The following is a 17,464-nucleotide window of genomic DNA, read 5'->3' as shown; positions in this document are numbered from 1 at the left end:
TGGGTGTGTTGTCATTGACGCCACTGGGCGTGTTGTCATTGACGCCACTGGGCGTGTTGTTATTGACGCCACTGGGCGTGTTGTTATTGAGGGCCACTGGGCCGGTTGACATTGAAGCCACTGGGCAAGATGCTGTTGAAGTCACTGGGCAGGTTGTTATTGACGCTACTGGGCGTGTTGTTATCGACGCTACTGGGCGAGGTATTATTGACGACACTAGCCGAGGTAGTATTGACGCCACTGGGCGTGATGTTATTGATGCCACTGGGCGAGGTATTATTGATCACACTAGGCGTGTTGACATTGAAGCCACTAAGTAAGATACTGTTGAAGCCACTGGGAATGTTTTTTTCAAGCCATGGGCTATAAGCTAATATATTAGGCATGTTGTTATTGAAGCACTTGGTTTGTTTAAGACGCCACAGGGCAGCTTGGTATTGAAGCAACTGGACAAGTTGTTTGTTACGTCACTGGGCAGGTTGTTATATTCGCCACTTGCAGGTTGGTATTGAAAACATTGGACAGGTTGTTTGTAAAACCACTTGGCAAGCTGTTAATGAAGACACTTAGCTGGTTATGGTTGCAGCCACTGGACTGGTTGTTATTGATGCCGTTGGACAGATTATTGTTGACGCAGCTGGTCGTGTTGTTATTGAAGACACTGAACAAGTTGTTATCAAACCACAAGGCTGATTGTTAAATTTTCCACTGGGCATGTTATTATTGACTCCACTGGCCATGTTAGTATTTACGCCACTGGGCATGTTGTAATCGACACAACGGTTGTTATAGACGCAACTGGGCGGATTGGTATCGAAGCCGCTTGACAGGTTGTGTGTGAAGCCAGTGGGCAGTCTGTTGGTGAAAACACTTGGCTTGTTCTTATTGACGCCAATGGGCAGGTCGTCGTTGACGCCACACAGATAGGTAATTGAAGCCATCGGGCGCTATGTTAGTGAAGAAACTTGGAAAATTGAAGTTAAAGCTAATGGGCTGATAGTTAATTAAGCAACTGGACATGTTATTTTTGACGCAACTGGACATGCTATTATTGACGCAACTGGACATGTTATTATTGACGCAACCGGACATATTATTATTATTACATATCGGCATAATGTTGTTTAAGCCACTGGTCATGTCGTTATAAGATATAGGCTGATAGTTATATTAAGCCACCAGGCATGTTATTAATGCCACAGGGAAGGTTGTTTGTAAAGCCAATGGGCCGGTTGTTTTTGAAGACATTGGGCATCGTTCAATTCTTTTACATAAATAAGGCCGTTAGTTTTCTTCTTTGATTTTGTTTTACATTGTCTTATCGGGGCCTTTTATAGCTGATTATGTGGTATGGGCTTTGCTCATTGTTGAAGGCAGTATGGTGACCTATAGATGTTTATGTCTGTGTCATTTTTGTCTTTTGTGGATAGTTGTCTCATTGGCAATCATACCACATCTTCTGTTTTATATGTTCTTATTGACATCAGTGGGCAGCATGTTGTTGAAGACAATTGACGGGTTGTTGTTGAATACACTCGGCATTTAGTAATTAAAGTTACTAGGCTAATAGTTAGTTATATAAGCCACTCGACATGTTGTTATTGACGCCATTGGCCAGGTTTCTATTGAAGATACTGGACTTGTAGTTAATGCAGTCTATTGGGTAGTTATTGTTGAAGACACTGGGCTTGGTAATGAGGACATTGGGTTGATAGATGTTGAAGACACTGAGCTTGTTGTTGAGGACATTGAGTTGATAGATGTTGAAGATACTGAGCTTGTTGTTGAGGACATTGAGTTGATAGATGTTGAAGACACTGGGCTTGGTGTTGAGGACATTGAGTTGATAGATGTTGAAGAGTGAAGATACTGAGCTTGTTGTTGAGGACATTGAGTTGATAGATGTTGAAGACACTGAGCTTGTTGTTGAGGACATTGAGTTGATAGATGTTGAAGACACTGGGCTTGGTGTTGAGGACATTGAGTTGATAGATGTTGAAGACACTGAGCTTGTTGTTGAGGACATTGAGTTGATAGATGTTGAAGACACTGAGCTTGGTGTTGAGGACATTGAGTTGATAGATGTTGAAGACACTGAGCTTGTTGTTGAGGACATTGAGTTGATAGATGTTGAAGACACTGAGCTTGTTGTTGAGGACATTGGGTTGATAGATGTTGAAGACACTGAGCTTGTTGTTGAGGACATTGAGTTGATAGATGTTGAAGAGTGAAGACACTGAGCTTGTTGTTGAGGACATTGAGTTGATAGATGTTGAAGACACTGAGCTTGTTGTTGAGGACATTGAGTTGATAGATGTTGAAGACACTGAGCTTGTTGTTGAGGACATTGAGTTGATAGATGTTGAAGACACTGAGCTTGTTGTTGAGGACATTGAGTTGATAGATGTTGAAGACACTGGGCTTGTTGTTGAGGACATTGAGTTGATAGATGTTGAAGACACTGGGCTTGTTGTTGAGGACATTGAGTTGATAGATGATGAAGACACTGGGCTTGGTGTTGAGGACATTGAGTTGATAGATGTTGAAGACACTGGGCTTGGTGTTGAGGACAATGGGCTGGTTGATGTTGATGACACTTGCAGTGACTTGGCTTGTTGTTGTTAAAGCCACTGGGCATGTTGTTATTACAAACACTTGGCTGATAGTTATTCAAGACACTCGGCATGTTGATGTTGAAAACACTGGGTAGGTTGTTGTTGAAGACACTTGGTAGATTGGTCAATGAAGACTCTGTCCGTTGTTATTGAAGACACTGCTGACTGTTGCTGAATACATTGGACAGGTTGTTTAGCTATTGAAGACACTGAGCTGGTTGTTCAAATTCTCGGCTGGTTGCTAAAGATACTAGGCTGTTTATCGACGAAAACACTGGGCGGGCAAGTTTTAATTAAAGGCACTTGGCTGGTTGTTGTTGAAGACACTAAGCATGTGGCTTTTTGATGAAGCAACTAGGCTGTTTATTATTTAAGTAACTTAGCATATTATTATTTAAGTCATTAGGGCGAATGTTTAGATAATACTGATTGTTATTGAAGCTATAAGGCTGAATTTCAGACATGTATATTGGTATATTATTTAACAAAATAAATTTCTTTGAATAGTTATATTAAAGATGCTGCCATAAACTTGATTGATATCTAGTTAGAATAACATTCAACAAGTAGTCAAATTTTCATAGGTTTCGTCTCTCGTATACAAGAGCCAGTGCTAACACCTGTACTTCTGATAAGATCTTTTCTGAAACATAACGGGTTAAAACAGGCCAGAAGAAACGATGGTTACGTTAGAGAAGACTTTCCAGCACAGTCAGTTATCTGTTCATCGAATTCAAAAATTAGATAAATATTCAATGCTATTTCCCCGTTCTTTGTGTTTCGAGAGCACTTGTCTCTGCAAGTGGCGTCTCCCATGTAAGAGTTTGTGGTTATTTGATAAATATTTTATGTTCATTTGAGTTTAAGAATTAGAATTTAAATGTATTTATCAAAGTTTTACAAAATCGAACATGTAAAGTTGTTTGTTTATAGTTAACACGTGTTTGGTTAATTATAGTAAGGTCGGTTCGATTGGGATATTGAGTTCATGCACGAGTGAACAACTCAGGTGGTTTAAAGTCATTGGAGCCATTGCAGTCAAAGTGTACAGTAGCATTTTGCAAAATAAAAAATATTATTAATCATATTATTTATTTTCAGATTTGTGGATTTGTGGACCACAAGTATGGGGAAACCAGTACCAGCTGCTTGATAGCTATATATTTATATGAACTTTCAACAATAGTATACTCATATTATATTTATAATAAAATGTGCGCTTGTCTTTGCAATTGCGTCTCCCATGTAAGAGTTTGTGGTTATTTGATAAATATTTTATGTTCGTTTGAGTTTACGAATTAGAATTTAATTGTCGTTCATTGTTTTGTACATAAATCGCGTCGTTAGTTTTAACTTTTAAATTGTATATAACGTATGTCATTTTGGGAGTTTTTATAGCTGACTCTGCGGTATGGGTTTTTCTAATTGTTGAAGGCACTACTATAGTTTTTAACTTCTGTATCAATTGGTTTTTATACGGAGAGTTTTCTCATTGTCAATGGTACCACATCTTCTTATTTTTATATTAACTGTTCTTTAATCTGAACGAATAGATCGTGAATTACATACCTCTTGGACGTACTTTTGTTATTTATTGAAGAAATAAGCAAATAGTTCGTTTAAAAAAAATTAAAATTTCTATTATTTTAATGATTTTGTTTGTAAGATGAACTATATAAGTAAAACAAACCAGAAGAAAGTACAAATTAAATTTCATATCATTTATCAATTTGAATAAAAGTAAATTGTTGTGAGTTCGATTTTACATCTCGAGTAACCTTCAGTAATATGCAATAACATTGAAATGTCACGGAAAAAGAAACAAAGGGAAAGGTATAACCCATAAGTGTTCTAAAGTAGAAACAAATCAAAATTGAAGGAAAAAATGAAAAAGACAAATTAGCAGTATTTTTTTTATAAAATAGTTTCTCTTTTTGGATACATTGAATTATTATAAAATTGCTTGCAAGTCAGAAATATGTGAAAGTTTTGTTATAGATAATCAGACAATGTTCCGTGATAACATGTATCGCATCCACAAATTCATTAATCCATTGTAACAGTCACGGACGTCTATATTTGGGGGACACATTTCTTCTATCTGTTTGTGGATATTTTTCTTCTCTAATGAAATAATTCGCTCTGCAAAAACAATAAATGGCAAATTATAAAAAGATAAAACCAAAAAAAACCGTCATTAATTATCGTTATTAGACTACGAAAAAAGAAGATTACCATAAAACTAAAGAAAAACAAACAAAACGAATCACGGCAAATCGTACGTCACATATTACGTCCTGATATTTGTAATGTTTTGTCACAATGCAGTAAACATGGTCAAACTTTCCTTTTCGGCAAACCTCAGCAGATCTAACAAATAATAAAATAGAAAATAAATTCATAAATGTATTATAATGTATATTATTTTAGTGGCACTTGATAGCTTTCTGTGAAGTGTCATCTAATGATCCGAGCTAGTTGACGACCTAACTTTGACATATAATGTTTACTTTTGAAAATTGTGACTTAGATGGACAGTTTTCTTATTAGCAATCATACGATATCTTCTTTTATCTATCATCCTGGTGTCATTTGTTTTCATCTGGCAATCATATCACATGTTCTTTTTTATATTTAATCCTAATCATAATTGTCTTTTCTCTTAAATTAATCCAGTATGGCCTGATAGTTCTTCAGTAGAAGATTTTCATAGCTCTTTCAGTTAGAGCCTATTGCTGAGTTCACACGTAATTCGAATTCGATTCGCATTAACTAATTCGAATTAGTTTAATTCGCATTCGAAACGTTTAACAGCCTAACGTCAATTTTAATTCGAATTGGAATGCGCGTCAAATTCGCTTTATTGCCCAAACGACGTTAACTGTTAATTCGGATAAACAAAAACGTATTTCTAATGCGAATTAGTTAATTCGAATTAGCAATTCGAATTAAAAAAGAAGATATCTAAGTTGTGTCCTGTCAAACATTTTTTTGGATAGCTACATGCATTGTTATCACTTGAAGTCCGTCGATTTTGACCGGCAACCAACAACATGGACACTGTTACTAAATAAAGGCAACAGGAGTATACCAGTAATCAAAGGTCATTAATCGATTGAGAGAAAACACATCCGGGATACAAACTAAAACCGAGGGAAACATATCAACTGTAAGAGGGAAATAAACGAACAACAGGAACCCTTAAGTGAACAAAAATAAACCCTTGACATACATATAACGAACTATTCGATAACAACTGTCATATTCCTGAATTAGTCCAGGACATTTTAAGAACAAATGGCGGGTTTATCTTTGGTTTAAGGGCTAGCCAAACCTCCCACTTTATGACAATGTTAAAAATGTCGCTGAAATGATATCACTACGTGACAGAAATACAGATCAAACACCCGCAAGAACTTCCATCACAGAGAATCGCACAAACATATAGTATACTGCAGTAAAGCAATAGTCATTAAATATGTAAACTGCGGAACAACAACGAATATATTTCAACAACGACAAACACCATAGGATATTTAAGAAACAGTTACGCGCTCACGTAACTCACATGCAATCGCGATTTTTTTTGCAATTATTTCCACAATACTATACAAAGAGACCACATAGCGAAAAAAGCAGATTTTTGCCTCGCTTGCGACGAACATCATAAATAGCGAAACAAAGGAATTGAATTGAATAAAAACCTTTTATCAACATTTTGTGATTTTTGTAATAAAAAAAAATAACGGTAACTACAGACAACGACGAACGACAAGCGATTATGTCGTTATTTCGTTATTACGATGCAAAGATATCGTTATTTCCACATAATATGTCGTTATTTTTGAATGACCCTTAATGACCTCCGTAGTCTGGCAAGATCTAAAGGTGGTACCATTATTATTAAATGTTAAGGTAGTTCGCCTAATTAGAGACTAAGTATCGCCTATGTATTTCCCAATAACTATACGCAATTTGTTTACTCATAAATATCACACATTATATATCATTTTCCTTTAGATAATATAACACATGGGTGTCAAATGTATCATAGTCTATAATACAACTTTGTTGACGTCAGAAATTAGTAGACATATTAATATTTTATTATTTGGTGTTAAGGGAACTCAAATTAATCTTGTAAATTAATAAATGTGTGTTATAGATGACATTGAGTATTATGATAACAATTGCTAACTATCAGACGAAAAATAAAAAAAAAGTTTTATGTTTGATTATTACAAGTTATATGTATGCTTTCTACCATCATCATCGTATTAGTTTGACTGAGATATATATCATCAGAAATAAAATTTAAAAGAAATGGAATTTAAACGTTCCCCCAACCTTATCACAGAAAGAGTTGCTACCGAAAGTTTTAAACATCGGTAATAAAATGGCAATCTGTACTGGTAGTTAATATGGTTTGTTGGATTCTGGTTATGGCTTATTAATTGCTAAGGTTTTGTCTACCACAGGCATATATTGTATTCGTCGCACAACAAATCGGACTTTTCGGTTTTTAATGCTACTCAACTTCGAAATGTTTTTATTTGACCTACACTGATGAGAATAAGAAATCACTTCTTTTTGTAAAGAGGTTTGATTATCATTATACTGCATGCCAAATTTTCTGTTACTAAAAAAAACCTGATACCCTGGCATGGGTTTTGACTTTATTCTAGAACCTCATTTAAATAGTTCAAGATAGATAATCTTCTCGTTAGAATATTCAAGTGATCGCCCTTTATTTCTAACCATGTCAAAATCGCAAGAAACGCACGGGAAATATGATGAGTCTCATTTATTTTTTAGATGTAGAATAAATGAACAATTGAGAAAAGAATTGTTAATTGAAAATAAATATAATAACTTAAATGATAAAGATAAATTAAATAACAAAACAGGACACTAACAAATTGGGCTCTTTTTTTTTTTAAATAAAGTCACCTAGATCGAGGACAGGGAGTGAATAAAGAAACGAAGTTAATCTTAATACATATGATCCAAGCAGGTAATCTTAATACATATGATTCATACGCGTATGGTCCTAATACTCATATGGTCCGGAACATAAGCATAGACAATTCGAATTCCATACGCGTATGGTCATAATACTCATATAATACACATTATATGAGTATTAGGACCATACACGTATGTTCCATAAGCATAGACTATTCGAATTTAGACGTACATACATATATTGTATAAGATGAGATGTATGTTTGTTCATCTCAGATATTTCTATATCTATTTGTCTTGTATCTTGTATGATTTATTTTATTGTTGAAGAAATGGGAACCGAAAATGTCTAAATGCTACATCTCTGAGGAGGAGTCTGATTCTGCAAATATAAGTTGTCATACAGCAACTAAACACCATGATACCTTCCTTTCAATAAAAGAAAAGTGTCTAAAAAGTGGAAAAAATGAATATTAGTTAAGACATTACAATGTTGTTCCTGGTGTCGTTCGAAACACTGAACAATCTAGATAGTGATAGCATATAATATACACATTTTGTATTTGTCTATCATTGTTAAAGCATCATATTTAGGTTAATGGGTATTTTTGTCCATCTGATGAGTTAAGCTTTTTTCAACTGATTTTTATAGTTCGTTCTTATGTTGTACTGTTATACCACTGTCCCAGATTAGGGGAGGGTTGGGATCCCGCTAATATGTTTAACCCCGCCACATTATTTGTGTATGATACGTATATATTCTAATTGGTTGCATTATAATGATGCTGAGATACAGCAACAGCTATTGGCTTAAATGAGATAAAGAATTACAGACTTTTCTCGTCCTGGGTTAGACAAATTAACTATATGTATTTCATTTCCGATCAACTGACTCTGTCATTAATTCATGTTCGTTTTATTATGCATACATTTCACAGATAATTTCAATTATTAATACATGTTTAATTGCTTTGTTACTTTGCAATTTGCACGATTTGCTTTGCTAAACAATGTTCCTATACAATGTTTACAAAAATGCATTATCTGTATTTTATAACTTCTGACAATACACCTCCAGAAAGGCACACCTCAAGAGCCGTTTCTTAATTTATAATTGTTTTAATTTTCAACATGAAATTTAAAACTTTTAAAAGCATGGGTGTATAACGCACACTCTTAAAGTTCATCCATTTTATATCAATCAATAACTTAGAATACCACATTTCCAATACTAAATCCTCCTCTTTAATAACCACATGCACACACATAACCTTAAATTATTGTAGAGCGAAGTGGTCCTACTATAGCTTTTTTAGAAAGCTAAAACTTGTTTTATTAATAGTTTGTTTTTATTAATTTTCGCAGTTCACCAGAAGAAATATTATTAACTGTAAAATCAAAAGAAGCATGAAATGAAGTTAAATGAATATGAGTTCCCTGCATAATGTTTTAGACACCTTTTTGTTAAGGATCAAGTTATTTCTAAATGAACACTGGAAAATAGTTGTAAAACACTTAATTAAAGTTATAATATGGAGAAAAGTCATTGTTAAAGTCTAGAATACTTTCAATTATTCTGTAAAAAAAACCGGACCATTTATCTAAAAACCTAGACATTTTCACAGTTGCTTTCGAAAAAAACAGGACAATAACACACTATTTGGAAAGGCAGACTAAAACTTTTCAGTGGTTGAAGACTATAAACCCTAATTATCTCACACACAAAATTATGTTTTTTCGAAGATATGCAATTTTATCATCCAACTTAAAAGACGGTCGTCAAGTACTTTTAGTAAAAAATAACTACTCTGATTTTGTGATTCATTAGAAAGGTATTTCACTTGAATCATATATTTCATCTTTTATAACTGTGAATTTCTGATGTTATAAAGTCAAGCCTTGATATATAAAAGTGATAGAATCTGAAGCGAGATGATCAAATATTCTTGCTTTATACGTTTTCAAGACGAAATGTTCAACTCAAAATCGCCCTAGCATACAAAGGTACACTCGATTTTCTCTTTTCGATACAATTGTTACTAATTATTTGGAATTTTTTCTTGGAACGCATATGGAAGGACAGACAGGAAAATTACTGAACTAATAGATTAATATGTTCTCCGTCCGTGGTAAATATCTTTAAAAATTGGAGGTTATGCATTTTCTACATCGAACTTGATAGATACCCACGTCGTTGACTTGATATCTAATTGTTCTGCTTAACTTTGTAATAGAAAAATTGAAAACTTATGCAAATGATGTTTTTAAAATAAAAATAAATCGTAATTGATCATAAATTTTTTAATTTTATTTGTTTTTATTAACTTTAAAAAAAAAATTGATACTATAGTAAACATTACAGTAAAGATTTATCGCCTTCTCTACCAAAGAGCTTCGATTATTTTGTTCTATTTCAACCTGTTTTCCGCTCGAACAGTTTGAAGGTAACCTACAGCGTGTGATACATTTTGAGAGGGAATTCGTTGTTTGCTCTACCACGGTTCATTTGAACGCCCTTTACGATTATACCACGAAACCAATCAGAATAAAAAATGATTGCAGTGTTTTCAAAAGTGATTTTACTTTGTCTCCATGTATTTTTTTAAAACAATAAATTTTGTAAAGTGCGAATTTTCTGTATAGAGTAACTACTTATGGAAACTTTCGAATCCTAATCTGCTTTAAATACGAAAATGTGAGATCCTAAAACTAAACCAATACAGAAAAGCATGAAATTATAGAAAAACTTTTAGTTTCCAAATTTTTATGCATTGAAAAAAAAATGAACTTAAAAAATGTGTCCTTCCTCCCTAACCGGTTTTGCCCTATTAATGCTCTCATTGTCATAGAAGAATCTTACGCAATTTGATTGTATACAGTAACTTGAATTACATTCAAACTGGACACTGGACGAGTCCATATTATTTTGTTCCGTTCAACCAGTCCTATAAAACAGTAAATATGTCATACCTTTTTCTAAGGGAATGAATTGTCTTTCTCGAGATATTCCTCTTCTGTTTGGTTTGTATCCAATATTTACACTTTTTGCAGAGATTTGAAACGTAGACAAAACTACCAAATAAATAAAAGCAATTTTTAGTTGTAAATTTTTACATGTCATGAGCATTATAAACAATGGTAATTTAAAATTTCTAGCGCTCGCAGTATCAAAGGTGTCTGAGATAGCCATTTCTTTCCTTTACATATATATACTTTTTATGTTGATTGACACCTGAGGTGATAACTGTCGCCTACTTGTATTTTGTTGACCAATTATAATACTACACAATATGTATCTAGTGTTACAGACAAACGGATTTCGAAAACGTGGGATCTCGCATATTAAGATATTATATTCAACCAAGACTGAAATTTTCAAGTATAATCATTTATTAACATGTTTATTCATCACTTTGGTACTAGCTACAATTTATTTGTTCAATATAAGTTGAATTAATTAAAGTAATTTAAGCTTCCCTTGGAACAATAAGCACGATATATATGGTATCGATTATAATTGAAATTAGGCATTAAAGTAAGCTTTTATCCTAGACAAAAATCTTACGCCTTATTTCCTGAAATTTCTTGACATTATAAGCTTATTTCCTGAAATCAGATGATGATTATTCAACCTATTACCAAACATAATTTCAGACAACAATTTAATTTTGTGATTTTTGTTTCTCTTCTAAATACATGTTATTTCGATGAAATGTACTTGACGAATGAAGTTTTAAATATTATATTCCAAAATTTAATATTAATTGATTAAAAGATCTCCGGTTTCTAGTACTTTTCCATAATTAAAACAAAACTTACTCTATTTCTTTGTGGTATTGCTCTGCTTTAAGCTGGTCAAAAATAGACAAATAAAGATATTAATTATAACGGTAAAATCATCTTACTTTGTGTTTTAAGTTTTTAAATGCCCATCTTGTGTCTCTTCACTTCTTAAACTGTATAAAAAGCAACAACAAATGTATTGGATCTTTGCGGAATATACACGAATCGGGGAAAACATAGATTATCTACACAATGCACAACCACAATGACCATTTGGTAAATATTAAACTTCAAAAATTAGAAAAAAAGTAAACTATAGACTAGATATAGGAAAATGTGGTGTGAGTGCCAATGAGACAACTCTCAATCCAAATAACAATTTATAAAAGTAAACCATTATTCATTTAAAAAATTGGATGTTTTTTAAAAAAAAACTGGTAACTTAAGTAAAAGAGAACGAGGAGAAACATTTCTAAGTCAAGTTATGTTTTTATTTTGAGAAAATGAATGGCATTTTGAGAGAAGAAAAAAAACACATCAAGAGGCAAAAACCGCCGTCTATCTGAATCTTTTCTAACCTTTCAGAATTTATTTGCCCACAGTTGTCCCAAACTTCAGATGAATATTTATGAAAGATCCAAAATAGGACGAATAAAAATCATATAAATCATTTCAAGATATTCCCTTTTTTGTCTAAATTTTAGTTTCCTGAGTACATTTACCTGTTTTCTTACCGTAAGTAGTAGTTTTGACATTTAGGATATCCAATATATTGTTATATCTCAAAAATACTTCAAATGATTCCTCTTAATTCGTATACTGGTGACCATTCTGTAAAATGAAAAATAAATAAGAATTAAAAGTTTGCCACTCTTGCATCCTTTGTCATAAAAAATATCAAAATACTCGGATTTAGTTACATGCACAGTTATTTTAAAATCTAGCAGTTATGTAATAGTTCGAAACATCCTCATGATAGAATTTGACCGCTGGCGCAAAACCAAAATACCCTATTTTGTTATTTTTACTTTTCAATAGAAAAATTTGCCACTGGGGTAAAACTAAACCCTATATTGAGATATGAGTACACTGATTGATTAAAAAATCATCACATCAATGCACAGATAATTACAAAATGCTGAATTATTCATTATTAAACAAACATTCTGTATGTGCCGGTCCTTTGTCAGGAGCCTGTAACTCAATGCAGTTTAATGTCGTTTATCATATCTGTTTTTCGATTATTTTTTTAACATAATTCAGTTCGTTAGTTTTCTCTCTGGAATTATTTTGCATTCAATATTGATATTTCAGGTCCTTTTATAGCTTGCTATGCAGTATGGGCATCGTCATTGGTGAGTGCTGCACGATGACCTATAGCTGCTAAAATTTACATCCTTTGGGCTCTGGTGGAAAACTGTCTCATTAGTGTAGTCGTGCTTCCCATGTATTTAAATAAACACAAACACGTTGATAGGTCTTAGGTTCTTTATTTCATCAGAATTGGTGGTAATTTTCTAACAAAAATGACCCTCACACGTAGTGCAAAGGTCTTTTCACCAACTGATTGATTTGAATCAGTTTACATTCTGTTTCAATAGTATAACCTTATAAAAGAATATGAAAGTCCTAGACTATTTCAATACCAAATTAAGATATAACAACTTCCAATAGAGCTGAAGAAAATGGCTACCACTTCATATAAATATTTTAGCCAAGTGACCAGAACAAAGAATAGTTAAACAAAAGATTCCCGCCTAAATCATAGTGACCAATAGAAAAGATATAAACAATAGGAAATGTTCTACCTGAATAAACTAGCAGACTACAAATTACAATAAATGTAAATAGAATATATCCAGTATATATTCTAATAACATAAAATCTTAATTAACATAAAACATAAAAATATAGCTCTACCACATTAGCAATCATATTACATATTCTTATTTGAATATAGTTTCAGTTCTTGACCTTTTGAATCTCATTAAACAAATACAAAGTACATTCATTTAAGTATAAAAAACTCAACTGAAACCTAGAGTCTTGGGTTAAACATACAACCATGATAGATTAAAAAAGTAAGAAAAGAATTGCAAGTGTAAAGCATATGTTTAGCTCTTTATTTAGCTGGACATTGTTTCCGGGCACCAGTTTTAATGGCATCATTCCGACCGTGCGCGGATACATCCCGTACACCCTTACCAGTGACAAGAGTTTTACTCTCGGACGGGAGAATATTAAGATATTAAATATGTCAAAACAGTTTTTTATAATTTATTATTTGATTACTACTGATTATCTAAGTCGTTATAACAAGTTAGCTAATTTGTTTAAACGAGTTAGCTAAGTCGTTATAACAAGATATAAATGCTAAGTCGTTATAGCAATTTGGCTAAGTCGTTATAATAAGTTAGTTAATTTGTTTAAACAAGTTAGCTAATTTGTTTAAGCAGGTAAGCTAAGTCGTTTCAACGAGTAAGCTAAGTTGATTTAAAAAAATAAGGTGTGATAACAGAGATAAATTTTCCATCTGTTTACAAAATAGTGGTCTATTTGCCTACAAAAAAACATTTTATTGCTGATACATGTATAACACAATGTTTATGTAAAAGGGGTTATAAACCTTAAAAGCGTAAGACATACTACACATTTTTAACCTTTCCAATTTGCAGTGTAATTTCATGTTTGGTCTATTGCCTTCACTTATGGTCTTTTTCCGACTGTTAGCAAAACCCTTGTCAAAGTGGGGCATCTTTTTGGCTGTTCATGATGTATAGATAAGCAGCAGAGGGTCTCGCTCTCTGCACGTTAACAACCATTAAAAATCTCTTCGAGGGTCCGAAAGTGGACGATTTTAATAGCTCTCTAGCTTGTGTTACTTTGTTTGCAATGTATCGACAATAAATAACACTTTGATTTGATTTTATGTTACAAGGCTGAATTTCTGTCCCTTCCCATATTACCTCATGCATTTTCTAGTGACATTCCTTTATCGCCTTCACCCGGTTGATCCTCTATTACATGCAATACATTTACTATTAATTCGTTGTGGTGCTGGACATGCTTGCAATATTTGACACTGGACATAAACAAAAAAAAAACCGTTTCGTTTATGAAACAGCTTGGTAACACTTTGTAATGGAAAGGTAAACTTTTGCAAAGTTGTCGATTGCCACGATATTCATGGGACCATAGTATTTTTACAAACCAGATGGGAGTACATATCTGTTTTATTACTTTATACTCAGAAGAGATAACAGAGACTAGTGCAAATACAACGTCTACCAATTCTATGAAGTAGATTTTCTATGATGACCTTTGCCGGACTATTGATATGTCGGATAAATGGGCCATCGTAGTAATTGGGTGTTGGGCTAAAGGGATTTTGGAATAGTGGGCCAACCCCGAAAAAGAACTGTTCAAAGTTGTAGTTTTATTTTGTCTCAGGTACAACAATACTGGTTGTAAGGAAATAATTTTATGTTTAATGTATCCCCTATTATAGACTCGTGGGGACGGTTTGATATTTTGTATTGATTATACTTGTCTATTGTTGTAGACTATTTATTGACTTTTTTTTTTTATGTTTTTGTGTTATTTTTGTCAATTAAGGATGTTCGCTGCTCTGTTTCAAAATAAATAACTTTTCATAAAACTAGTAGAAGTATATATTGATAGGGAATGAATTGAGGAATCAAAATAGCAAAACAATATTGTGGTCCATGTTCTTGTTTTCGAGATTTTAGCCATTAGAATTTTGGTGGGGAAATGTTCTCTCTTGAGTTTTCATAGCTTTATCATTGACCAGTTAAAGTTCTCAAATACTGTTAAAAAATAAATAAAATTTTATAAGACTTTTACAAATGACTTATAATAATACATGTAAAAGATTTATAAAAAGAAAAATGGGAGTTCATGGGGATTTTTTTTAAGGCATTCCAATCGATAAAACCAGAGGATTCCGAAAATCTGACAAAAAATCCAAAACAAGACAAGCAGACATCCTTAAGTGCAGTGTCGTTCACTTTAATCGCACACCTCCTTTTATCATATTCAGAAAAACATGTCCATCTTTTACGACTGTAGAACCAGTGCTGAAATGATCTTACATTTTGGACAGCGTTCGCTATCGTGTAGAAAGGAAGAGAAGGAGAACTCCCCTCTAGTGATTTATTTTTTCCTGTGATCATTTAAAATAAATCTTATAATGACAAAATGTTCATTATAAGGCATGATAATAAGACAAATGTATATGCATGAAGAATCACCATAGAAAATGAATATTAATGCGGTGCAAAGTATTATAATGACCATGTATTAAAAATCTTTGATCTACAACGGTTCTTCTGTCTTTCCATTGTATTATTATAATGGTACATTGACGTTGGTGAGTTTATTATTGACAATATATATAGGGGCGGGTCCAGCATTTTTCAAATATGACTTCATTCCAACAGATTATATATATACCGCCGAGCGTATCGAGGCAAACATAATTTTTTGACGATTGTAGGCTAAACAAAAAGTTGCGAAAAAAACAGGATATAATCATTTTTAGGGCATAAAAGGCAGGGAGGGGTGTTCGATATTATACGCCGCCTGGATCCGACACTGATGTACGTTAACGAAATCGTATACCATCTTGCAAATGAAAGAAATAAGAAAAACATGGACACCCGCGAAATGAATGTATGTGTGTTGGATTATCTTATTACATTGATATTTTGGTATTGTCAAAATTCAAGACCAATGAATGCAAATTCGTGGCTGATTGAACTATTTGTATAATAATTCATGTTTCAGAAGTCAGAGACCTGACTGCACCAAACCTATCATATCAATCTTTTATGTTACGAAATATCTATCTGTCATATTTCCACTGCCCTTGACATCGTTTTCATAGTTTAGCGAATTCCCAACAAAATGAATATTTAGCTGTTTATTTATCAAGTAATTTGGCCCCTTATTCCTGAAAATTGAGTGCAGTTATCATAAACGCATACCCAGCCTTCCCATGGTGATATGGAACCAATATTGTGGTACAATTTCAGAGAGATCCATACACTAACACACAAGTCATGGTCCGGGAACTAAAAAAAAGGTGTTTTTTGGCCCCTGATTTCTAAATCTCTGGTACCATAAACCCCAAAACCAATCCAAATCTTTCCTTGTGGTATTGAACCTTCTTGTAAAATTTCCTAGAGATCCATTCACCTAAACTTAAGTCATTGTCCGGAAACCAAATGTGTCTTCGATCGTTCATGCAGTCGCGAGTGTTGTTTTTTTGTGCATGATGAGTTTATCCCGTTTGTATAAGGCTTAATTATTAATAATGATAAAAATTATATAAGTGTTGCATTCGAAAAATGTGTACTACCTGTATTTCGAAAAGTTGTCGTTTTAAAAATACTCACTTGTGGTTTCAGTTTATTTGACATTGACAAATATATTGAATTTCTTTCGGTGAACAATATTTAAATCTATTTTAACGTTGCTTTCATTATGAAAATTGTGGTTTCAAAACTGAACAAAACCGGGTCATATACAAAGACAAAACCGGGTCATTGTTTAGTCAACAGCGTTGACGATCCATTTTGACATGACCCATTTCCTTAGTTTCATGCACAGAAATACAATTACAAAGGTGCCAAAGGTGTCTAGTCATACTATCTCCTAGTCCAAATAATTATGACGTCACGTCGGAAGGCGTCCCAGAAAAAAAATAGCCTTGCCAGACGTCACAATTATTTGGACTAACTATCTCCATGTCAATTGCTTTCTTTCTGAACACATTGTTCAATTGCATAATTTAACGAGAAATTTAAAATAAATAAGATCGTCTTGACGTGCATTTAAAGTTTACTTTTAATTTTTTCTCCATTAATCTAGAACGGTTGTAGAAAATATTACATCTTACAATCAAAAATAGTTGTATCTGTATTAATATTCTTCGAAATCATCATAAAAATAACAAATAAATAAACAGAAACCTACAGTGGCTGTCAGTGGCGGATCCAGAGTTAATCATAACTGGGGCTGCATAAGAGAAGGCCCGCTCCCGTCACGCTTCATTGATTTCCTGTATAATCAACCAATTT

At 33.1% G+C, this 17,464-nt stretch overlaps 1 protein-coding gene across 1 annotated transcript; it reads left to right on the top strand.

Moving 5' to 3' along the window:
* Positions 1–1,850: 1,850 nt before the first annotated feature.
* Positions 1,851–3,768, top strand: LOC134690093 (uncharacterized). Its single transcript, XM_063550065.1, has 4 exons — positions 1,851–2,192; positions 2,227–2,602; positions 3,200–3,326; positions 3,717–3,768. Exons 1-4 carry the CDS (start codon positions 1,851–1,853, stop codon positions 3,766–3,768), a joined length of 897 nt encoding a protein of 298 aa, XP_063406135.1.
* Positions 3,769–17,464: the final 13,696 nt, after the last annotated feature.

Source organism: Mytilus trossulus, chromosome 11 (genome assembly GCF_036588685.1).
Source record: "Mytilus trossulus isolate FHL-02 chromosome 11, PNRI_Mtr1.1.1.hap1, whole genome shotgun sequence".
Taxonomy (NCBI): domain Eukaryota; kingdom Metazoa; phylum Mollusca; class Bivalvia; order Mytilida; family Mytilidae; genus Mytilus; species Mytilus trossulus.
The sequence above is the reverse complement of the archived record's forward strand: the minus strand, read 5'-3'. Positions and strand labels throughout refer to the sequence as shown.